General features: G+C 43.6%; 3 protein-coding genes across 8 annotated transcripts; 1 reads left to right on the forward strand and 2 right to left on the reverse strand.

Annotated features, from left to right (window-relative positions):
• Positions 1-434: 434 nt before the first annotated feature.
• Positions 435-6,473, reverse strand: tada3l (transcriptional adaptor 3 (NGG1 homolog, yeast)-like). 2 transcript variants are annotated; one of them, XM_075462028.1, is made up of 9 exons: positions 6,261-6,473; positions 5,699-5,952; positions 5,287-5,534; positions 4,988-5,093; positions 4,745-4,880; positions 4,513-4,616; positions 4,320-4,426; positions 1,199-1,390; positions 435-1,102 (listed from the first exon to the last, which is right to left on the reverse strand). In XM_075462028.1, the coding sequence occupies exons 2-9, from the start codon at positions 5,906-5,908 to the stop codon at positions 910-912; spliced, it is 1,296 nt and encodes a 431-aa protein (XP_075318143.1). In that variant the 5' UTR covers positions 5,909-5,952; positions 6,261-6,473; the 3' UTR covers positions 435-909. The 2 variants fall into 2 exon arrangements, with proteins under 2 accessions (XP_075318143.1, XP_075318144.1); XM_075462029.1 differs by lacking the exon at positions 6,261-6,473 and adding an exon at positions 6,085-6,230.
• Positions 6,474-6,809: 336 nt separating this feature from the next.
• Positions 6,810-9,403, forward strand: LOC142376799 (actin-related protein 2/3 complex subunit 4-like). Its single transcript, XM_075460381.1, has 6 exons — positions 6,810-6,913; positions 7,595-7,713; positions 7,988-8,099; positions 8,202-8,297; positions 8,584-8,754; positions 8,859-9,403. The coding sequence occupies exons 1-6, from the start codon at positions 6,911-6,913 to the stop codon at positions 8,862-8,864; spliced, it is 507 nt and encodes a 168-aa protein (XP_075316496.1). The 5' UTR covers positions 6,810-6,910; the 3' UTR covers positions 8,865-9,403.
• An 875-nt stretch (positions 9,404-10,278) lies between these two features.
• On the reverse strand, positions 10,279-24,473 carry pfkfb4a (6-phosphofructo-2-kinase/fructose-2,6-biphosphatase 4a). Of its 5 annotated transcripts, XM_075460377.1 has the most exons (15): positions 17,991-18,271; positions 16,950-17,066; positions 16,757-16,853; positions 16,609-16,675; positions 16,442-16,516; positions 16,298-16,354; positions 15,382-15,503; positions 15,053-15,260; positions 14,822-14,968; positions 14,626-14,730; positions 13,912-14,041; positions 13,075-13,137; positions 12,886-12,950; positions 12,433-12,493; positions 10,279-11,150 (listed from the first exon to the last, which is right to left on the reverse strand). In XM_075460377.1, exons 1-14 carry the CDS (start codon positions 18,193-18,195, stop codon positions 12,434-12,436), a joined length of 1,518 nt encoding a protein of 505 aa, XP_075316492.1. In that variant the 5' UTR covers positions 18,196-18,271; the 3' UTR covers positions 10,279-11,150; position 12,433. The 5 variants fall into 5 exon arrangements, with proteins under 5 accessions (XP_075316492.1, XP_075316494.1, XP_075316491.1 ...); XM_075460379.1 differs by lacking the exons at positions 12,433-12,493; positions 17,991-18,271 and adding an exon at positions 24,246-24,472; XM_075460376.1 differs by lacking the exon at positions 12,433-12,493.
• Positions 24,474-25,145: the final 672 nt, after the last annotated feature.

Raw genomic sequence — 25,145 nt, forward strand, 5'->3', positions numbered from 1 at the left:
AGTCCACTGTCAGGTTTAAGTTTTTTTTGCACGCTTGTTTGTGGCTCATCATATTGGAGATTTTGAATCCTTTGTTGAATTCCAACCAAAAAAACATACACATAGACAACGTTAAGGAAGCTTTTGTTTCTTTCTGTTTGAGATATAAATGTTCAAGATATAACACTGTAATAACTCATTTTCAGTGCTCCTGGTGTTATGAGCGCCTATGCACGTAGCACCTCTTCACTCATGGTTGTCATGGTTGTAAACAATTCCCGAATGGGAAGCCGACACATTTGGTGCAACATTACCATGGTGACTGCGGCTGGTTGAGCACTGCTCCCAACTTAAAGAAAAGCCATTCACCTAAATGGGCTGCCGATTTGAGTAAAATGAAACAAAGATGTTTTCCTGCAGATGCCGATGTGGGAAATAAACAATAACCCCGTAAAAAGAGCGACAAAGATTGCTTTTATTACACTTGAATAAGTAGCATCAGTCTGCCTGTGTTTCTCCAGGCGGACTCGTTGTGAGCACTGTAGACCGCAGCAAATGCATACTCCTCTAATTTGCCCATCAACAAGAAAATATTAAGTTGTACTGATTTATTCCAACAGCTATACATTGTTGTCATGACATTACGAATGGTAAACAAATAAAAAGATCAACATCAAAATTCAACAGAGATAAAAAAAAAAAAAAACTAAAGGAGTAAAAAAAAAGAAGAAAGAAATGCACACTGGTTACTGGTTACTGATCAAATGAGTCTTTACTGTACAAGCCACATAAACTACGACACATAAACTCCTGCCCTGACTGCAGGACAGTCGCTGTCAGAGTGTGGGGAAAGAGTCATTCTTCCAACAATTTTTTTTTTTTTTTTAGGATTAAAATGTGGAAAAAGACCCTTGCGGAGACCTTTGTCCTTTATCCATCTAATAACTTGAGGATGCTTTCCCTCTCCTTCAGAGCTTTCCACGCCTGATCTTTCTCCTTCTTAGTTGGAGTGCGTTTCTTCTGCCTGGCAGCCATGATCCGCCGAAATCCCTCCATCACCTCATTGTCAGCCACCCTCACTCTCTGCCTTAATTCCTGCTTGCGCATTTCTTCCTTTGCCAATCTGTGAGAGAACAGCACGCCATTAGTTTCGTGTAATTTGCTTTTCAAGAAACTTCCACAGACAGAGTTTACTGTGGCCGTAAACGTGAGTCCTCACCGGAGCAGCTCCTGCTTCCTGGCTCTGTTGTGGGCACTCAAGGCTTTGAGTTCTGCTTGTCGTTTCTGCAGCTCAGCAAGGACCTCGTCCTCAGAGTCTCCTCCTTGTCCAGGTCGCTCCTCAGAATCCAGCAGCCCCTGAGCTATCAGCTCCTCTTTGATCCGTGCCTCCAAGGAGCGCGTGTGAGGAACACTGGGGATGGAAAGAAGAAAAAAAGTATGTGGATGGTGTCTAAAATCAAATATGAGCAAACAGTAACATGCAAGTTTAGATGAGCAAAGTGATGCGAGCGCCACCAATATCATTCACGCAGCAAAATGGAAGATTTTCTGTAATAATCCATTTGAAATATCAGAAAATTCAGTAGGTGCTGGAGTCATCCTGAGTGCGAGTGTTCTGTTTACATTTATTTTTCACTGTAAAACTGTAACCGGTTTTTTTTTTCTTCACAGAAACACATTTTAATTTGGCTGCAGAAAATCCAGATGACCTTTCAGAAGGTGTAAATAATACATTAAGATGCTGCTGCAGCGTCGTTGGAGACTGCATTATTCCTGCTGCTGCTGCGTGAGGTTCCAGTTGTGTAATAAAGTCAAAGGGAAGAGGCCGACAATCTACAAACAACTCCCCACTGTGTCGGGCAGACAAGGTGTCCGTTGTGATGCCTTGACAGAGGTTATAAATGGTTGATTTGATAATTGAGCATTTTGATGATTGCTTGCAATTTTTGTCCAGCTGTGCCTCCTCTGGGAGAATCTTGGAAGGTTCTGGATTGCAATTTTATCAACAACAAAATGTGCCACCCAGAAGGGTTCATTTCGAACCAAGTTTAACGCAGCCAGGCCTTCTTAGTGTTGGCTGGCTTGATGAAACTTAAACCTCCATCAGATAACGAGCACCACGGTGATGGTTATGATCTTTCTTTGTTAAGCCAGGCTGTCCTCATCAGGCTCTGAGCACTAAGCTTTTAAACGTTTAAAGCTATAATGTGTAATATTTCACAGACAATGAATGTCTCCATGTCGCTCCGCCATTTTAAAACTACGGGATTTGTAGAAGGACATGTCATCAGCTTCGCATTTTCCGTTTCCAATGTGTAAACGGAAAATGCGAAGCTGATGACATGTCCTTCTACAAATCCCGTAGTTTAAAAATGGCGGAGAAACATGGCGACATCCATTGGGGTGTAACACTCTTATGTACATTCGCATGCTGAATATAAAGAATATAAGAACACTGCACTTTTGTGATGGAGGTAATTAATAACGATTGAGGTAATACTTGTGAATGATAAGACTCAAATTTGTTAATAGACAACGTGAAATATTACACATTATGGCTTTAACTTGATATTCAAGAGGATCTCGTAGTTCTGACGCTGTAGCATAATAATGTAGGAATCATCTCAATATCAGGTCAAATCAAAATGAAATTTGTTTTACTGGTTAAATACATTCTGATATGTAGACTGATTAAGTTGATCTGTTTTAGATCCAATCTCAGCGGTTTTGAACTGCCTTGTCAGCAAATCAGGACAAAATGTTAAAACAACCAACCCTGCAAGGGTCAACATCCAGAATGAGAGAATACGAACAATCCCGGGTTTCTTTTCGGCACTGTACCCACGCTGACTAAAGGCGCTTTTCCACTAGCTCGGCACGGCTCGGCACGGCTCGGTTTGGTTGCGTTTCCATTTACAACTTCGTGCCTCTTCGACGTGGGCGGGGTCGTCGTAACACGGCTGCGCGACCAGAACAACAACAACATACGAGGAGGATAGCATGGAGGACATGGAGGCGCTCGTGTTGCTGCTCACCCTGTGGCTTTTTGTCGCACAGAGGGCAAGAGAAGAGAGCCAGAGAAGACTCCTGGCCGCCAGACAAAACAGTATTGAAAAGTGACGACACTCATCGGCCAATCAGTGGAAGGCAGTCGGCTGACGTCACGTTTTAGGAACGCTTCGGCCCGCTTGGAACCAGGGCTGAGGTGATACGGAAAATCTACCCGGTTGCAGGTACGGCGGGCTAGTGGAAACACGCAATAGCAATCCGAGCTCTGTTGAGCCATGAATTCCTTTAACACTCAGCAGTGTTGACGTCGTTCTTTGACTCGCATACAAAACAGGTTTCTGGGACTGCATTCTTTCACCTTTGTAATATTGCCAAAATTAGGAACATCTTGTCTCAGAGTGATGCAGAAAAACTGCTCCGTGCATTTGTTATGTCAAGATTGGACTACTGGAATTCTTTACTATTGGGCTGTCCCACAAATACTCTGAAAAGCCTTCAGTTGATCCAAAATGCTGCAGCCAGAGTTCTGATGAGATCTAACAGGAGAGATCATTTTTCTCCTCTTTTAGCTTCTCTTCATTGGCTTCCTAATGAATTCAGCACAGAATTTTAAATCCTTCTCTTCACAAATAAAGCTCTTCAGGAACAGGCTCCATCATATCTTAGATCTCATAGTTGGATATTTTTCCAACAGAGCACTTAGACTGCAGGTTTACTTGTGGTTCCCAGAGTTTCTAAAAGTAGAATGGGAGGCACAGCCTTCATTCATCAGGCCCCTCTCTCTGGAACCATCAGCTAGTTTGGGTTCAGGATGCAGACATTATCTCTACCATTAAGATAAGGCTCAAAACCTTCCTATTTGATAGAGCTTATAGTTAGAGAATGGCTCAGGTGATCATGAAACATCCCTTAGTTATGCTGCTATAGGTCCATGATGCACCTTTCCTCACTGTGCTCTCTTTAACTCTCCATGTAAATATGACATTATTGTTGTCATCAACTTGTGTTTCTCTTAGCAGAACTGAATCCACACTACATACTGGGACTTTTCATTTGCCATCTTGTTTAGTTTTTCTGTCCCTCTTCCTGCTAAACCAGACATCCACACTGTCACCACATGAACAGTGAACAGGCAATAACCCTCAATAACCCAAACACAGACTGAATAGTTCTGGCTGTCATCCTGACACAGACACTGTGGTCCGCATGGAAGTTGGAGTTTGTTTTAAACAAATGTCTGAGAATAGCAGTTTGCCATCCTATACAGAGAACTGGTGTTGCTTTTTTTTGGATATCCTACAAATCTATTCGACGTGAAAAACATACTACACCTAAAAGCTTTTCCTTGGCTTCGAGGAGAGGTCCCAGCACCATCATTAGCATCCTTTCCTGAAATGTCTGGTATAGGAGAATCCTCCATGGGGGATATAATGTTCTCCTGGAAGAAAACAGAAATAAAAAAAATCTCATCATATATGAATATTTATATTAGAAGCCACTTAAAAAAAAAAATGTGAGCCCGACCTCGACGAGGGCCTGCAGCAGACGCTGCGTGAGAGGACCAAAGGGACAGCCATCTTCAGGGGATTCATGTTGGGATTCTGACTTCTTCAGCAGCGAGTCCACATCTACATGCAACATATAAATCAAAATAGGTTCACGATTCTGTTGCGTCTCCAGTCTGGCACGGTGAGACCAAAGGCAGACAAGTTCATGCGCAGTCATTTCCAGCTGCAGGGTGTTGTCTTTCCCTCACCTTTTGCATCCAGCTCTGACAGCGGTCCTCCCATGAGGCTCTTCTTTTTGTCGTTGGCTCGAGCTCCCTCCCTCTGCTCCTCCAGGAGATCCTCTTGAGCCCACCGCTGTGAGTAGTGTTTCCCCAACGCCGGAATCTAAAGTTAACACAAACAGCACTGAGAGATGCATCCCGCTCCACCTCTTCAATCGACTCTGCAGTTGGCCTGAGTGAACCAGGAGTACATGACTTTGAAGGCCATACTTTGAAATACTCGGCTTCATCCTCTGGAGGTTTCAGAAGCTCCTCAAGGAGTCGTATCTCTTCATTTGTGATATCAGCACAATACGGTTCCACTGATGCCCAGAATCTGAAAACATTTTGAATACGTTAATGAAGCACAAAAAGGAGGCTGAGGCACGTCGTGTTATATTTCCCATTACAGCACGTCTCAGAGCAGCCTGACTAAAGATGATTGCATGAATAGCGCATCACTTAATTACAGCAGAAACAACAACAACAACAACAAAGTGATGCTGTCATGTGGAGCGGTTGTTGCTGACCTGTTGGGAGCATCGTTTTTCGGAGTCCGGGGAATATCTTGGGGATCATCTGTAAATTCATACTCTTGAACTTTTGGTGGCAGGTTTTGGGGTTTTGGTCTCCCGGGACCTGGGCCTGGCCTGTGTCCTCCCTTGCTATCCAATTTTGGCTTCTTTTGCTTATGACGGGATGAGGCGGCAGGGTCTGGGTCTTTACCAAGTTTCAAGAAGCGCTTGTCTCCCTTCTTGTCTTGCCAATCTGTGAGGATCTGAGATGGAGGACAGAAGAAAGTCGGCAAGGCAGTAAGCAGCACTGGTCGCTTTTTTTCAAGCAAGTGTTTTAATTTAGTATTCACTAAATTCTAATCAGCTGATCTAATCTGACACCCGATTCCACAGATTGGAAATTAAATAAGTAGAGACTTTCTCCTACCTGCCTCTGCTCCTCCAGGGCTCGGAGGCGCCGGCTGGCTGAAGACAGGAGTGTCTCCAGCTCCAGCTGAAGGGTGTCCAGCTCTTCGATGCCGATGCCATCGTCTTCTGAGCGGCCCAGCACAGCAGTGTAGCGGGGACACAGCTTGACATGCTCGACGGGCTTGAAGTCGTAGTATTTAAGCGGGGGGCAGTCCTTTAGCTCGCTCATGATGCTCTGAGCCGGGCAGCTGTGAGCACCTGATTAAACCGATACTAATGGATAGACAGAGTAACTGTTTAGAGATCATCAGACTTGCATGCAGGGGAGTCCAGCTGTAGATCACACACATTAAAAAGATCAATCCGGAGCACGTACAGACGCACGAGCGCACGCACTCGACTCACGTTCAAGCGGCGCTGGGCCCGAACTGCCTCAAATTACTCTTTATTTCTGACAGCAGCCACTTGAGTATTAACATTGTACATACAGGTTTTTATTAAGAAAAAGCTCCGAGGGCTCAAAGTAACACACTCTGGGCATTTAAACCTTAATTTTAACGTTTAAAAGCAGCTATATTTACCGTCAGTGAAAGGTATCCATGATGGAAAAAACCATTGTGCTGAGAGGAATATCTGTAGCACCTTTAAATTATGTTATCACCTCTTTGGGACAACAAATATATAATGGGCGTAACTTTTTCTATAAGTCCATTTGAAACATTAATAGGTTATATTGCAAGGTAAAACACAACAATATAAACGTAGCAAGTATTACGTTATCGACAGTTGAGGCTACAGTGGTATAGTCGGAACAAACCATTTTTTTAATCAAGGTTTGTATCAAATACCCTCATAATTTTCCTCTAGATTTGTTTTTAACCATATAGAATATCATACACCTGTCACAAACTTATAAGTTACATTTGAGCTCGAATAAAGATTTTAAAAACTCAAAATAACAGCTGATCGGACGGCCACTGTGCAACATGTCCCCTCTTAGCAAAGAGGAATGGGCGCGCCCAGGGATGCACTCGTTTTGTTGAATATAATTTCCACCCGGGCGGAGTCATATGAACAATCGCAAGAATGAGGTGCGCGTTCTAAACGTACCAATATCGTGAAAGGAAGAGGTAAGAAAAACAAACACACCCTAGCTGTTGTAGACTATGTAGGATTTACGGAAGAGTCGTCCCAGGCGTGGCTGAGGAACTTCCGTCTTGTACAGCACAAAATGGTAAGTCTCCTGCACTAAATGTATTTTTTATGTTTTATCATTTAACTATTTATCCTAACGAAGTATGAATTTACTCGAGGCAAGATTAGCTAGCTAGCTAGCGCCGAGCTTTTGAGTGTGTTGACGGTTGGCTGCAGTTAAATGAGGCAGCGCGCATCATTGAAACGGTATGCAGAAAGTAGAGTGATTTGGGCTGAGCTGTCTTTTCCTGTCGACCCCTTTCTGCTTATTACTGTCCCATGTAACCCCACCAAAAACTCGGGCATTTGTCGGCGGAAAAGCACCGTATATTTTTGACACTGTGACGAGGCTTAGCATCGGTGATTATTATTAATTTTTTTGACAAGCTCCAGTCTCTGTTTCAAACAAAAGTAGTGAATTCAAACCGGAATGAACTCGTAGCTAAATGAATGTGTTTGAAATTACTGATAATTTGCTTTGTTGGAGAAATAGTCAATTGACTTAGTAAAGACGAGTATGTGATTTATCTGCAATATGAGCAACAGCAAGCTTACAGCTGGTTTTGGATACTTGTCAAACCTGACCTCATAGGTCACCCTCCCTAAGCTGGCAGGTTCACTTTGTTTGCGCCCTGATCTACATCACAAATCTCAACACCCTGTAACCCTGCCCGCAGAAGGGTTCACCCAAAAACACTGATCTCCTGTCATTTGTCCTCAGACAGCGACTCTGCGCCCCTACTTGAATGCTGTGAGGGCCACCTTGCAGGCGGCCGTCTGTCTGGAGAACTTTTCCTCTCAGGTGGTGGAGCGTCACAACAAGCCAGAGGTGGAGGTCAGGTATGTCTCAGTGGCACTGGACCCTTACCAGCCTCGGTGGCTGTCAGCATTCTTTCCTTCCTCCTGTTTATCGTCTGCTGCTCTTGCACAAGTTGGGGCCTGCGCAGACCTGCACAAGAAAGTATGGGAGGGAAGAAAAATGACACAAGCACGGGCAAAGCTCTCAAATTCGCTGGAGGGGGCTCGCTGTAGCCTGTCTGCAGGTGTCTGCCCAATGCAGTGAGAATGTCGGGAGTAAGCCGAACTCATCCGGGGTTGCTGTTTGTGGTTACAGGAGCAGTAAGGAGCTGCTGCTTCAGCCAGTGGTGATCAGCCGTAATGACAAGGAGAAGGTTCTCATCGAGGGGTCCATCAACTCTGTCAGAGTCAGCATTGCAGTCAAGCAGGTCAGTAAGCGCACCGTGGTTTCTTTTTTCTGTTCACAATTTCATATCCAATCTCATACACATTAAAAAAAAAAAACTTCTGTTGTTGGCGACTGACCGTAGGCCGATGAGATCGAGAAGATCCTTTGCCACAAGTTCATGCGCTTCATGATGATGAGGGCAGAGAACTTCTTCATTCTGAGGAGGAAACCAGTAGAGGTGAGGAATGTCGTGGGGCGAGGTCATCTGGGTTGTAGTATATATACTATATATATATATTATATATATATATATATATATATATATATATATATATATATAAGCAGCTGGCAACAGGGGGGGAATTGATCAGCAAATGAAGAACAGTGCAACCTTTTTTTAAGTGGCTAATAAGGATGTTAACGTGTAAATGTTCTGGAAATCGGATACAAACACAAAACACCGGAACAATTACAACATGCATTCCCTTGAATGTGATTACACAAGTGATGCTTTGTCTGTGCAGGGATACGATATTAGCTTCTTGATCACCAACTTCCACACGGAGCAGATGTACAAACACAAGCTGGTGGACTTCGTCATCCACTTCATGGAGGAGATCGACAAGGAGATCAGCGAGATGAAACTGTCTGTTAACGCCAGGGCCCGTATCGTTGCCGAAGAATTCCTCAAGAACGTAAGCGACGCCTTCGCTGCTCGAATGCTGTTTGGCGGTAGGATTTCACCTGATTGTGTGCAAATTGATGGGCTGATAATAATTTGTTCCCGTCCTCTCCGCAGTTCTGATGATGGCGGCGTCCTTGGTCTCGTACAAGCCTTGGAAAACTCTGAGGGCCAAACGGCGTGTAAGTGGAGAACTAAAGGAGTGAGCAGCCAATCAGCAAGGAGATGAGAGGCAACTGACCAATCTGAAGCCCCTTTGCGCCCGATCTCAAGTATTTCCCTGTACTCATGAATATCAAGTCATGTATATAATGAAATATTTACCAGTTTCATTTTCAGCCACTCTGAACAAATCCCCAAACAAAGGCGGGTCCTTAAAGTATTAATCAAGTTGATATCCATGAATACAGGGGCACTGAGGGGTGTGTTGCAAATAAAATGACCAGATTTCTTTTTTTTTTGTATTTCGTGTACGTGAGTCTGTATGTTCTGTCACTGTTTCAAATTCGTCTCCACAATTTGTCTGTCCAGGACGTACATTGTTTGAGGAAGTAATCTGTGTGGCATTAAATCACGTGGAGCAGGAGCTGTCTGTAAAGGCGCCACAGTAACACATGTAAGAAAAAAAAATGGTGAAAGAGAATAAAAGTCACTTGTTTATACTCGAGTGTTGGGATTAAAAGAAGAAGCACCATTTATGGTGCCGCCGCGGAGCGCTGCTGCACCTATATATGGATTTGCTCTTTGTGAGGAAGTTGGTTTTAGACGGCACTTAGGTCATTACCTCTCGTCACGTAGTTGATTTGAGGAAGGGGAAGTGTGGTAGACAGCGTGTGAACACTGAGCTCTCAGATTTTCAAAGCCAATCGAATGATTCGTATGAAAACTCATCTGCGGGGGAAAGACTTTATTTGATAATATCACATATTTTTGAATGCAGTGTGATTTGTTTTATTTTATTTTTTTATAATCAGCGTTTTGCCACAGGATTACAAACTCTCAGGTTAAACACATACGGTAACTCCTGTCTTTTTTTAAATTTTTCCTTTTTAGTTTGATCAGCCTCTTCTCAGAAATATAAATATGTTAAATATTTACCATATTTTCATCTTAGTCACCTGGACGTCTTCATTTCTGGGAACTCTGTATAATTAAGGCTTCAAAAAAAAGGCTCCTAGAAACCATCTACAGTCAAGCAGGCAGCCTGATTTAAGCTTACCCACCTCAAGTATATTAGAGCCACTGCATCTCATTGAAATTACTGTTCTCTTTTTTTTTTAACAAAACTGCCTTAAATACACTCTCTCTGTTCCGAAGTGTGCTTTTATTTTTATTTATATATATATATATATATGCGCTAAATTATTTGTTCAGCAGTTGGTTAAACAAGATTTATGGATGTCAGCTGAGGAAAGGAAGTAAAGGAAAGTGCTTCCTTTTTTTTCTTTTTTTACACCCAACTGTTGAATAACTGAGGAAATAATTGTCAGATTTAATCAACTGTGGAAAAATGAGTGAGATAGTGGCAATGACTGGATGGGTTTAGAAAAATAACATCTTTATTACAGTAGAGCTGAAACATACATTTTTAAGTCACAAGCGACACAATCAACTCTGAGTTAATGCTCCTTATTTTTGGATTTCTAACGTATTGCTTCACAAAATGGTGCGGTCTGTGTTTATACTGACAGGGGCAACAACAACAGTACATACACCCACCACATACTGCACAGAAGCTGGAGAGAACAAACTGTTTAACGTTTTAGCGACTGCTCACTGTGGAACAGCTATTAATAATTGCCCAGTCCATCCACTCAGTCACCATAGTTACAATGGTGAGCTTTGCTTTCAGAGCAGGTTTGAAACCTACTAATTGCACATTATTACTGGAGACACCTTCACGTGAAATGATTGTACAATGCAGCAGAAAAATCCCGATTATTTGAGCCACAGAACGTATTACAGTAGCCTTAATCCTGCTGCTGCACAGTAATGACACAATGAAACCACAATGAGTAAAAATAATAATTAAACACAAATCCACCGTGAGCCAAGTGTTTTAAACCCCCTCTGTGCAAGAGAACGGTTTGAATCAAAGATAATGTGGACCAGCTAAGCTGGGTATCGCAGTGTGAAGCTTTTCAGGCGTGAACACCAAGGCCCAGACGTCCGTGTTCGGGCTCAGCTCCTTGAAATCCTTTAGAAAAGATGGGCACGTCCCCCACACGGTCACGGGTGCGATCAGGCAGGTGAAGACTGACGAGGGTTGAAATCCACGGGAGTCCGTCACGTGCGGGAGGCCGAAGTTGCAGGTCCAAAGTTCAGGGTCACCGAGCTCCAACGCAGGCATCAGAGGTGAGGAGGGACGGTCTGCAGCGCGTCTTCAGCCGTACGATGGATGTTCACGTTCTGGAAGGAGGAACGCAGCTGTCAGATGGCTTTTGCATTTGTAAGGAGTCAAAAAATAATAAAAAATTAATGAATGAACTAACTGCCAGTAAGTCAATTACGATCCATCTTTGTGGAAGTGTGTTTGATCCATAGAAAAATGTCCCCAACTGCTTACAGCACACTTGTTACAAAAGGCCTTTGTAACTTATTTTTAAATCGTCATCGCTTCCAGTCCAATTATTTACACTTTCTCACCAAGCTCCCAGCTTGTAAGAAGCATAAACTTTGTGATCACTTTCCCTGGAGGCAGACAGGAATCTGTGCCAGACACAAGTGAACAGTTTGTCCACGCTGATGAATGGCTGCATTCATCCCAGTCAAATCTTTGCATATGAATGAACATGAAATATCGGAGTCTTCAGTTTGCACAGCAGAGTAAAGCAGGAAGGGCACAGCCCAGAACATTTGATCTAAAGATACGACTTTCCCAGATCTCCACGAGCTTTCAGACAGATTTCAAGGTTTGCAAACGTATGTCATTATTAGCAACGCTCATGCCAAACTTTCTAAAATGAAGCACAAAGAGAGTGTGGTGAGGATTCGTGAAGTGTTTGAGTGGAGTTTATTTAGAAACAGTGAACAGAAATATGTTTCTTTGAACTCTTTAGCATTGACATGAACCGTCAGCCTTCACACTGTGACAAACAAAAACAAAACAGCGTATAACTGTACCTCAAGGGGTCACCATTAAACAGTGGTGCACATCCTAAAAAAACTAAACAGTTGATTTAGTGGGAGGGGGGGCAAAGCACAACTCTGATCTGCTGTGCAGTGCTGTGAAGTTCAGATTAGAGTGTCCTGACTCCTACCAATGAAAACAGTACGTGATGAGACACTGGTAAAAATGAACACGGTTAAAATCGGTTCTAAAGACAATATTGCTAAGAAATCAAGAGTTGATCAATGCTTGTGCAGAAAAAGTGCTGGAGCTTCATTGCTTCACAGTCGGGAGTGCATCATCAGCTTAAAAAGACCTTCATTTGCATTTCATTCGTTCTCCAAAAATGGAAGAACGTGCGCGACAAGATCCGTAACAGGATTAATAATCAATATTAAGAAACTGGATTCCAGTCAATTACCACCATCAGCATGCCTTAAGATACACGTGGAAGAAATACAACAGACAAGAAGAGTGGGGAGAGATTTAAAGAATTTCGATGTACATTGTGCGTCTGAAGGGTTCTTAGTGTGTAATGAAGGTTAAGACAGGGGAGAGAGAGTGTTGGGGAGGAGTAACTGCCTCATTGGTGAGCTGGCACAGTAAGCAAAGCCTCCTCTGACATCCGTGTCACTTCTACGTTCTGTTCGATGAAAAACAGACAAAGAGGAGGAGGAATCAAAACACAAGGGAGACATGAAAGCCACGGCACAAACACAAAGACTTTCTCAAGTTTCTTAAAGTGTGTTTCTCGCACGGTTTGAGGGCTTTATCTCAGTCGCAAGCTAGTTGTGTGTTAGCAGAAACCATTGCATGCATATTTCTAATCATCATTTATAGCCTTTGATTTATAAGCTAAGAGGTTTTACGATAATGGTGAGTCAACATCACGTTGTGTTGATCATGAACAGTACACGTATCCAATGTTTAATGACTGTGTGAAGCAACTGTTGCTGTTTAAGCCATGTCTGAAAACCTGGCCTTCAGAATAGTTCAGCACCTGCACCCAACCTCAACACGACCGCTCGTACCCACCTCTGGTTTTTCTCTGTGTGTGTTGACTGCAACCACGTCTAGGCTGATGGACTCCACTTTACAGCCTGTTGAGACATGTTTGTTTCAATTGTTCGTCAGGCCGGAGAGTTATTTTTTTTAAATCTTTTTTTTTAAACAGATGTAGAGTTAATTTTCACATTAAAACAGCGACTGAAGGATTGGTCCTACCGTAGGCCACCGGCGTTAGCTTCAGCACCGTGTGAAGCGGGCACTTCAGGTACGGCAGCTCCACTGTGTGGATAAAGGAATGGGACAGTTAAAACAGGGCCCCGTTTCCCATTGTGCAGCACCCCTTCTTCTTTTAACACCAGCCTGTAAACTTCTGGGAACTGAGGAGACCAGTTGCTGCTCGTTTGGGAGAGGACTGCTGTCATAAAGGATTCTAGCTGCTCAACAGTCCTGGGGCTTCTTTATCATGTTTTACGTTTAATGTCGCGCCAAATGTAGTTTTTTTCTTTACACAGTGAAAGAGCCTTAGGGCTTTAACCTGCCTGTGTGGACCGCACGGTGGACTGTGTTCACAGACAGAGATTTCTGGAGCTGTCGTTAGGGCCACGCAGTGAAAAAAAGGCGTAAATACTTTATTACCCTGACACCCTATGTCACTACCTGGCACCCTGCCCTGAAATTGCGTATCATGAGATTGCGTATCATGTTTCAGATAATGATCAGAGGTGAATGCTGACCAGCATTCAATCCATCATAATATAATGATTCAGGTTTTAATAAAAATAAATGCGAGACTGAGCAGATGCTTGTAGGATGGGTCTTTTTTCCTAAAACGTTTGAGCAGCGATTTATAATGAACTGTTAATTTGGGGTAAATCACTGTTTAATCTCCAAGAAAACTGCCGTTGTCCCACAACTTATTCCCTGTACCAAATGAATTGAGCTCATTTCCCACAATACTATTTATTGTATGTCTGTGTGGATCTCTGCATGTGTCCTAAGGGGCATTGTGCCTTCTGTAACTTAGGTTTCTCAACGTTCACTGAAAGCACCGACCTGCTGTTTTGTCCAAAAAGTAAGCCAACAGACAGCGCATGACAGCTTGGTGACAGATGACCAGCACGTTTTCTTGCCTCTCCAACTCCATGATGACCGGCTCCAACCGCTGCACCAGGTCCTCATACGACTGAGTGCGACAAGACGACGAAAATCAGACAGATGGCAAGCAGAGTGCTACGATAAGTAAATAGATTAATACAGTCTGTAAAATGCTACCTTAACTTTTGTTCACAGGTAAACAGAACGACATTTTGGCAAATGGGAAAAATCCGTTCAGGTTGTCTAGATTTTAAGTACACGCCCCAAAGCGTCACATCAGCACTGGCCGACCGGGCAGCCGACTAATGCCCAAATCCATCTTCCTGTGTGAAATGAATGGAGTCGTAATGGGATGAAGGAAAGGTGAGAGCACACCAGCGGGCTTTCAGGCCCACAGTAAACAGCCTGAGCCTATATACTTGGCACGTACACAGACATAAAAACTAAAGTGATGCCTTTGTTTACCGAGATCTAGTGTTCGGCCAAAGCTGCCTGAGAGAGTCTCATTAGCAGAATGAGTGGCCAGCGGCCATCTGGATTCAGTTAAATAGCGGGTTTGTGGTCATGTACATGAGAAAAATGACAGAACGGGTCATCATATTCACCAAAGAATATTAACAACATCACATCATTAAACGACACATGCAGTGAGGACAACGTTTTGCCACTGACCTCTCCTTTGGGGTACCGATAGCGGTATTTGTCCTGGTCCCTGAGGGCAAACTCCAGAGGATAATTTCCCTGGATCTCCTCATACATCATCTCTTCACAGTCACCCTGAAAGACATCACATTCACTGGTCAAACTGTTAACGCCGCACAAAGAAATGGTAAACACAAGGAACTGGAAGCCAACAAACACTGCTCACAGCATCGATCTCATTGAGGACTTTCCACTGTTCGTAGGGGACATTCAGAGCCTCGGCTGTCTGGATGGTTCTCTTCATCTGACTCGTCCACACCTTTAGGTCACTAATTTCCTGCGTCTCGATGAACTGGTTTAGTTTCTTACCAAACTGCACGGAGGAAAAAAGGAGTTAAGTTGTCTTTTTACGTTCTGCAGACGCATCATTTGTTTGTTTTTTGGCAGTTTGTTGCACCTCTTTGCCCCTCGGCGTGAGACCAGAGTCTCCTCCGATTCGACCCTTGACATTAAGCTCGCTCTCTCCATGACGACACAGGTAAATTGACCGCGGCGTGATGTGGATGTTCATGAGGTAATAGACAATCCGGCTCTGGATGTGGTCCAACACTCTATTGACCAAGTAGCGCTGACCCACGTCCATGATTTTAATGTAGGAAAGGTCCCTGAGAGTAGACGATACATGCAGTAAGACCCGGGTTCAACATCTTGTAAGCAGGGCAAAGAAAATGTCATAACCCCTTTCACAGCTGAGGATTTAACCCACCACACCAATTTCAGCCCCACCTGTCCAGAACCTCATCCAGCGTCTCGTAGGAGTTTTCATAACACTTGATCCTCTTCATGAAATCCTCCACTGCCTCTTCTGTGTTACAGTTCGTGTAGTCGGGGCTGCACAGCTTCACTTGCTAAACACGGAAACAGGCCAAAGAGTGAGCACAACGCTGGCAAAGGTTAAACTTCCCCCTGACACAAAACAACTTAAAGGGATAGTTCGCCTCTTTTGACATGAAGCTGTATGACATCCCATATTAGCAATATCATTTATGAACATTGACTTACCCCCCGCTGCGTCCTGTGAGCCGAGTTCCAGCTGAGTTTTGGCGTTGACGAAGGTAGTCCGGCTAGTTGGCTGGGGTTTAAAAAATAAAGCGTCTTGCTTATCAAAACAATATGCGTTCAAAAGAGTAATACATTTGCGTCACAAAATCGTTCAAGAAAAAAAGTCGGACCTCACAATCGGTTGGCGCTATTTCTCTCTCCCTTGGTATCACTACGGGCTGTGCAGACCGAAGTGCAGACCGAGCAGTCCCCTGCTTCCGAGCAGTAAACACCGTAACAGGTGCAGCTATCGCTAGGTGGCTGAACGCAGTGATAAGAAGGGAGGCAAAAATAGCGCCAAGCGATCGTGAGGACTGACTTTTTCTGGCTAACGATTTTGTGATGCAAATGTATTACTCTTTTGAACACATATTGTTTTGAGAAGCAAGACGCTTTATTTTTTAAACCCCCTCCAACTAGCCGGACTACCTTCATCAACACCAAAACGAGGCTGGAACTCTGCTCACAGGACGCAGCAGGGGGTAAGTCAATGTTCATAAATGATGTTGCTAATATGGGATGTCATACAGCTTCATGTCAAAAGAGGCGAAATATCCCTTTAAGAAAAAACAACAACAACAACAACAACACAGCAACTCACCACTATATTTTCCTGTATGACATCAGGGTCTTCACACACAGACTCCACAAAGAACACCTGAGAGACGGCACAAAGAGAACGACTCAGACTCCGTGTGGCGCCAAACAACGGCGGCGTCCTCAGAACTGTGACCCAACACGTTACCTTGAAACCATTCTGCTCAGCAAACTGGATGATGGTCTCCCTTCTTTCTCTGGTGGTGTTTGTGGCATCAAACACCTACATAAACAACGACGGACAAGCCTTGAGGAATTTCACACCACGTTTGAACTGCATGAAACATTTTTTGCCAACGGAAAGACTCAACCTACAGCAACTTGGCCGCCTTCCTCTGTGAGGTACTGTCGCACATCGTTCAGCGCTGCTGAAGCACACTGCCTGCACAAATTGCAAATGACCTCCGTTAATATCACATAGTTGCTTTCTAGATCAATTCTCACGGCGTCAACTCGCTCATACCGTCTGATCTTTAACCCCTCCTCGTTGTCTGGACTGAAGAACTCAAAGGACTTGTAAATCTTCACAAATTCTCTTCTGTACTGTCCCACGTTGAACTCTGTAGGACAGAAAAAAAAGACTTCAAATCACCTCCTTTCTCTTGAACTGTTCGGTAAGGAAGTCTACACAGGCCGCCGATCCTGAGGAGTTATACCTCTGGTGGGCACTCCGATCCAGTTGAGATAGCGAGTCAGCTTCTTGGAGATGTAAGTCTTTCCTCTGGCAGGAAGGCCCACCGTCACGATCAGGGTGGGGCAGTTGGTCATACATACTGGAATGAAAAGGGGGAAAAAAAAGAGCAAAAAAAAGCCTCTTTTTTTGCAAAGAGTCAGTTTTCGATCATTTTCTTCACCGCTGTTAAAAGAAAAAGGGACTCCATCTCCACTTTATTTGACACGACTAAAATAAAAGATCTAATGTTAGCCCTAGATTATCCTTATCAGAGCAGATTGAGGAGCAGAGGTCACCGCGATTTCAGAAAGTGTCAGAGAGGAGTTGTGAAACCGAGTAATCAGACATGTTTCCACACACATGCGCAGACATAAAAACGGTCAGAGAGCAGGACAGCTGCCAGGGTTTGTGCATCTGTTCACCTGATGACACCGTGTTGAGAGGAATTCTTCTCGAACTGCTTCCCTGAAATCTTGCTTTTGTTTTTGTCAAACAGTCGTCCAAACCTGTTCAGTGCGTCACTCCACCCTACAGGTGTTTAGCCATATGCCCGTCAGGACACAGTGAGGAGACAGGTGGAAAAGCGTCAGCGCTGTGAATCAGTCGCATGACTGCAGGGACACAATTCATGTTTACCTACAAATGGTGTTTGACTTGGCATAAAGTAACAACGAGATAGGCAGCCTGATGCCAGTCTTTTCTCCCCGATGCGAGAAGCCTTCATCTGCAACGCACTCGTCATGTGAATGCTTACGTAATCGCGCGAACCTGATGGCAGCAGCAGCAGCAAGACATCTAAACTCTGCCAACTGGGCACCCTGCGCTTTCAACCGCAGAAACGTAAGCTAGCAACATCAAACACGGATCAACGTCGCCTTAATTATTCAAGTCAAATAACAGGTTGTCTTAGGGCTGGCCAATAAACTCAGATGAAGTCATTCAATAAAAGCAATACTTCCTTAACAACAGGTATGACACAGCAACAAACCGACGCTAGCAACCGTTGCCATGTCGTTGTACGCACCCTTTCTTTGAGAAATGTGTTTTTCGGGAAGGCCATTTTTGTACGGCATCCATATCTTCTTCAGAGGGTTTTGGGTGAGTTCCCGCAGATTTGACGGTGTTTTCTCCTCCATTCCGTCTCGCTGCGAGGTGGAGGCAGCCGCAGCGGGGACACCGACACGGGGAAGTTTCCCGTGATGCTGCTCTGAAGGTGACCGGTGTTTCATCTGCGCGGAGACAGCTGGCCCGCTCACTGGCCGCTCGAGCTCGTGCTCGCTGTCTCTTGTCTCTTCGTGCCTTTGTCACGTGCTCTGCTCCGGCCACGATGGAAACCAACGAGCGAGCGTAACGTCCGCAGTAGAGGCGCAACACGTTTTCTGCTCGACAGCTGGGAACGTATTCGTCGCTCCGCAATGAATAAGGTTCATAAAAACCCCGGTAAATGTGACAGAGAACCTAACCCGAAAGCCCCAGATAATTACCCCCTTAAAAGTAGGCGTTGGTTCATCTAAAATAAACAGCGACGTGCAATTTTAATGGACTCAGAAATGTCGCAGCAGGCAATTATTAGTCAGTATCAGGGCCGGCCCAAGCCTTTATGGGGCCTTAAGCAGAATTTCATTTGGGGGCCCCCTACCATCACCTCAGCTCCAGATGCCTCATTATTCCATAGGCTACACTGTTATGTGTGTAACGGACCCACAATCATTAGCATTATTTGTAATCATCTTACATTATACAGGTGTCAGCAAACTCATAAATATGGTTTAATTAACTTCTACATAAAGAGTGATGTATAAGTATGACTCATTAATTTAACTATTTGAAAGTAACATCAGCAGGCTGGAGACTGCATTTATAGTAAACACGTTAAATAGTTTAATTCCTTTCAGATGTGCAATGATGTGCAAAATGTTCAAAATCCAAATACAAAATAGAATCAAATGACATTCACATTATCTTACAGAAAAATAAAGTTGTAATCAAAATTAAATTCAAAATTGCTCTCGGGCCCCCTGGTGGCGTGGGGGCCCTAAGCGACCGCGTAGTTGGCATATGCCTTGGGCCGGCTCTGGTCAGTATTCTCCTGGTGTACAGCCAGCGCACAGCAATACAGTACAACAACCTTTAAGTCATGCCACAGATTCTCATGAAAATTGAGGTCTGGACTTGGTGTAGGCCATTCCAACACGTTTTAACGTTTCCCTTCAAATCATTTGAGTGTTGCTTTGGCATCGTGCTTAGGGTCATTGCTCTGCTGAAGGTGACTCAAACCTCTGGAAGACTACAACGGGTTTTCCTAAAGAACTTCCTTGTATTTAGCAACATTCAAAAGTCCCTCAGTTCTGACCAGTTTCCCTCTCCCTGCCAGGGAAAAACATCCACACAGCATGATGCTGCAACTACTATGCTTCCCTGTGGGGGTGGTTATCTTGGGGTGATGAGATGTGTTGGATTTGCCTCAAACATTGCAATTTTGTTGCTGTTCAAAGAAAGTTGACACATTCGTTTAATTTTGTAATGATGGATGCATCATTGCTCTGTGGGATTTCACAAGTTTGGGATATATTTTTTTAAAACCCAACCCTATTTATACTTTCCCACAACTCTGTCTCTGACCTTTTTATTGGTACATTCCTTACATTTAACTTTGTTTGGACATTGTTGTTTTTTTTTTATTATAAAATCCTCTTAAGAATCCATTTAAATTACAGGTTGCAAAGCAAAAAAATAGGAAAGATGCCGGAGGGGACGGGGGAGTTGCAAACCACTGTATTTTCTGAATGACATAATCAATCTCTTATATTGCTGTGGAAGAATTTTTGCCTGTTCTTCTTTACAATGCTGCTACAGTTCAATGAGGTATGTTGGCGATTGTTTATGCATTTATATATGCACAGTTCACTTCAGGTCTTAACACTTTTAATCAGGTTAAGGTCCTGACTTTAACTGGGTCACTGCAACACCTGCCATTCTGTTGTAGATTTGCTGCTGTGTTTGGGATCATTGTCCTGTCGGACAGATGGCCTCACATTTGGCTCTAAAACACTTTAGTATACAGAGGAGTTTGCGAGTCTCCAGGTCGTGTGATTGACAAAACAAACCCAAATCATCAGCGATACACCAAAGTATTTCACAGTTGGTACAGTTTGTGCTGATATGATGACCTTGATTTTGACCAAATATGTCCACTTTGGTCTCATCGGTCTTGAGGTCTCTTTTTTAAAGGACCAGGCCGATTGCAGCAAGGGTCTATAGCTGCTGTACATTTTGACAGAAGACTTGTGGATTGCCCGGATTCAACTATAAAATCTTTTTGCTGTCAGCACCTTACAAAGCCATACTTTTTTCCTCTTTATCTTGTCATGGACTGTAACTTTTTACATGCTAACTGAGGCCTGTAGACTGTCAGATGTAGCTCTTTGGTATTTTTTCAGTTTCTATGAGTCTGACCTTGGAATGAACCTGCTGGGATGTCCACCCCATTGCTACACCTGTTCACGACTGTTACAAGGATTTGACAAGTAAACAGTGTAATGCCTTGATGTCTACTCTTTAGTTTGTAGCGTTTATCATTTTAATAGCTTCCTTGTTCATTAATCGTTCATGTATATGTACACGTGTGTTGCCGACATATATTCTTAATTCCTATGGAAGCAGGAAGGGTGGACTTAGCTTTTAACACACTGCTTCTGCATTATGGCTTACATTTATTTCAATACATAATGAAATAGCGTAATATGTTGTGTGTTGTCAATGATTTTTTAAATATGTCCTGATATGTAAAAGCTTTTCATTTAAACCGTAGGTACTTTCCTTGTACACATGACTGTAAAACACCTGTAGCATCAGACAAGAGAGGAGGAAAAAAACATGCATATAAATATGGAGATTGCACAGCAGACATTTGCACACTAAATCCACAGCTTTCATGTCAAACCATATCATTTTGGTCCTCTCAAGTGCACTCTGCAGATTACTTTGAATGAGCAGTAAGCACCTTCCCATCTCGGAGTAAAGTATGTTGAAGTATAGAGCTTGAAAGTCCCGCCTCCTTGACGTCATTCAACTTCCTCCCCTCGGGACCACGGAAGTGTAATAATTTGACATTCAAGTCAATGACGGAGCCATGACGGAATAAAACTATTTTTTGCGCTTGATGGAATTGAGTCTTGCATTTCACATATGTTGTGTAGGACATTTTTTAATATTTTTTCATACCAGTAGCGTAACAGTTTAGCGGGCATAAGTGCTTCATTGTCAAGTTATTTTTCTGAGCATTTCTCGAACTACAGCATGTAGCGTTTGGCACGGAAAATAAACGTCATCACGTTTGGGCGCGCGGAGGAGTGGAAGAAGAAGAGCAATCATGGCGCTGTCGTTGGCCAGTTTCACTCAGTTTTTCGAGGGCGAACGAAAACTTGTGAGCCGAGGAGAGAACCACTACCAGTCGGGGCACGTGGAGAGCTTCTGCTATGCTGGTGGTGATATGTCTGGCTTCGTCCATGGTGGGAAATATGATCAGTGACGTAGCATATGCGACGCAATGTAGTCTTTTTACCCTAACTTTTTTTTACAACGTTTAACCAGGCACTCCTACGACAAATCGGCAATGTTTTTGCATGAACTCATCCATATTTAACCCCAGAACATCATGCGTGTACTGTAAAAAGGCATATAATGACTGGGAACAGAAGACATCATCCTGCCCATGTCAATAGATCCAGGCATGAGGTCCCATGGGGACGACGGAAGTAGGAAAAAAAAGCAAAAAAGGGGGCGGGACTTTCAAGCTCTATTGAGTTCTCCTTTTCTCTAAAAATGTTGCCATTCAGAGGTGGAGCAACCCTTGATGTGCTGTAAGGAGTGGGAAGTTCTGTTAAGATGGCGGGGGGTTTGGAGGAATCTTAAAGAATCTTTAGGGTTGACTGAACTTGGTAAAAGTGCTGTTTTTGACTTTGCTTTACCCACCCTTAACGCCAGGACAGGTCCAATCAGCAACTCAAAACATCAGTGATTGTGGGCACGGCCTTTTTAAGAAACTACGTTTTCTGGATTGCAGAAACCCTGCATCATGTTTGACATAATGTTATCTTAGCACTGTGGTTTCCTGGTATTGCTTAAGGCCTGATGCCACAATGAGTTTGTGGTTTTTAACCTAAAAAAAAAAAAAAGTTCAGATACCCTGGCTGAATTACTGCAAACAGCTCTTTGTCAACAACTCCTTAAAGATGTGGCGCTGGTTAAGAAGATAAGTGTTAAGTGTGAAAAGAATACGTACAAACATGCTTCTTTTCAGGGTTTCTGCCGGTTTCAAAATCAGCCCAAAACAACAGGCATTATCACAGAGCAGAAGAATAGCAGAGAGGTAAATATTGACAAGAATTATGACTTCACCTCCCTTTTTATTGTGTACGCCGACTCACCGTTTCATTAGAATTGAGAAACTTGACTGAAACTGTGATGACTGTTCGCAGGAAGATGGATGATTAAGTGAAAAACACTTATTGTTCCACTATAAACGATAGAGGTGATATCGAGCAGCATTTTGTAAGGTAGTTTTTGAATGGCGTTAACATTTTTTACCACTTTAAGCACTGACCATGTCCATGAGATGGCAGCATTGCACCCCGTCTTTCCTATTCTCTGCAGGTCAGTTGACCTCGGACTTGCGAACCATCACTGCATGAAACATGGTATTGCAATGTACCTCAACAACCTTGCAGTAAGTTAGGTATTTCGTACACATGCAGTAACTATGATCCCTTTTTTGTTGTTCGTATGGTGTCAGAGAGTTTGTTTTAAGTAGTGGTTCTCACATTCTGTCCATCTCAGGCAATATCTTTCAGTGTAACGTCGTCAACTGAGACAACTGCACAGATTAATACACACCAGAGTGACCATAAAACGGAAGATTTTAACCTGAACAACGAGGCACTTACTGCAAAGCTGTCCGTAACACGTTATGTCCAGTTCCGAACGTTGTAGGCAGAATTTTAAAAGCCACACACACATATTCAGGTTAGTCGGCCTATCTGTTCATCTGTTGATTCACTTTCTGAAGCACAGATTATATTAAGCTCGGAGTCCGTCTTGGTGATGGAGCGACAAGGCCCATGACCTAAATTTGGTGAGATGGAGGTTTTCTAATTTAATAGCTTCCACTCTCAAATTCCCACACTGCTCGTAGACTGTTATACATGTCAGGTTCATCAGGTCCACTCTCTCACACACACACACACACACACACACACACACACACACACACACACACACACACACACACACACACACACACACACACACACACACAGGCCTAGTAACTCATACTTAGGATACATTTTCAGATTTTTAGCAGGGAAATGTCAGCACACTGCAGTGCAGACTTTGCTGATCCTGTGTCCCAGCTGTAGCCTACAAGTTGTTTGGTTGATATCCTGCCATTTGATGACCTAATCAGAGTAACCTGAATAAAACTGGTCTGGCCAAAAAAAAAACAGGACACCTACAGACAGCTAAGCTTATCTGCTCAGTGTGGCGTGAGTCAGATGTCTGATTTCATACAAAGCAGGCTACATTAAATGTCTTAAATACTTTACACCAGAACACGAACAGGAAACAGGACAGAGCTCCTCCTCCTCCCACCAACAGCTGCCTGCCTGGCTCTGATTGCAGCTAGCTGCCTTTAGCCGGAAAAGTCACTTCCCAATATAGAAGTCTATGATAGCATTATTCTTCGCTTTTAAAATCGGCATTTACAACGATGAAAGACCCGTTTTGGCAACGAATCACAAGATCGGTGTTCAATAAGACACAACTGTTGGGTATCACATCACAGCAGCTCAGTGTGAGCTGTTACAGCCATAAAACAGCCCTAAAAAAACCACAACCCATTAAAGCCTGCAACACGTCCATCGGGATCTTTGTTTGGATGATTACAATATAAACAGCGGTCAGCTGCACTCCACACCCCGAGATTTCATCCAGTTTAACTGTTGATTACTGTCACCGAGCGGCCAAAACATCCGCCCGCCCCTTCATCCTCTGTGTTACAGCACTGAGTTGCTGCTGGGAATGATGCTGCTTACTATAAACAGCGACGGCTGTCGTCTCTGGTTGTTTTGTGGGGTAAAGGTGAGCACACGGAGTCTTGTTTGTGCCTTTAAATGGGCTGCACTACCTGCCCCTCTCGCTTCCTATCATCCGGTTGAAATGAGCACAGTTTCGACTCGTAAATCGCTCGGGACTGCAGAGCAGAGAAAGCGACGCGTCTTACCCGCCTTGCCCTGGTTCTGTGGGATCTTAGGTCGGCTGGAGCAGCCTCGCATCATGGGCGCTTTTCTGATGGAGCGCGGTCCCTGCTGGTGTGTACGTGCGTCCGAGAGCAGCCTGGCGATGCTCACTGTACACACCCCCTCTGCGCGTGTATGTCGGACCTTTAAGTCGGTAGGAAGGTTTTGACAAAAATGGATGTGATGAAGTAGCAGTCTACCTGTTCTTTGCACACTCCTACCCCACCCACCATTTGACAGCTGAGGGGAAGTCCTCACCAGACCTGACTGACGGCTGCTCGGACTTTTGAGATTATGTTTAAGGGATAGTTAAGGTTGTACACACACTGCACACACACACTTAAACAACAAATATAACCACATAGGTTATAGCATGGTGCATTTTATTTTATAAACTGACCCAATAGGACACTGCTTTCATATAAAATACAACACGAACCATACTTGGGTCACACTTTCCTGCCTGTAATGGGACAGTACAAATATTGGCTCCTTGCCTTGAAATAGCAGGAAGAGTCTTCCAGGAACACTTAAGCTTGAAAATGTTGTTTTCCTGTCCTCCTTCTAACAATCACCTTTTGTTCACCCTGAAAAAAAAAAGAATACTACAATGTCAAACAGAGCAAATCTTATGATGTATTTGAAATGCTAACTGACTGCACAGCGGCAGCGATGAATTGAAATGCTTATTGCAAGCATAGATGGAAATTTTGTATAAAAAACAGAGTTTGTTCAATCCCAGTGAGCTTGAAACCATTATTCTTAATCACAGTCTGAACCCTCTTAGACAAGTTTTCTTGTCATTTCTTTATTTCTTGTCATAGTTCTCCACAGGCTTCTCGAAGGACTCTTCTTTTGGATGTTGGCTGCTTTTATTCTGTTCT

This window comes from Odontesthes bonariensis, chromosome 3, assembly GCF_027942865.1.
Source record: "Odontesthes bonariensis isolate fOdoBon6 chromosome 3, fOdoBon6.hap1, whole genome shotgun sequence".
Taxonomy (NCBI): domain Eukaryota; kingdom Metazoa; phylum Chordata; class Actinopteri; order Atheriniformes; family Atherinopsidae; genus Odontesthes; species Odontesthes bonariensis.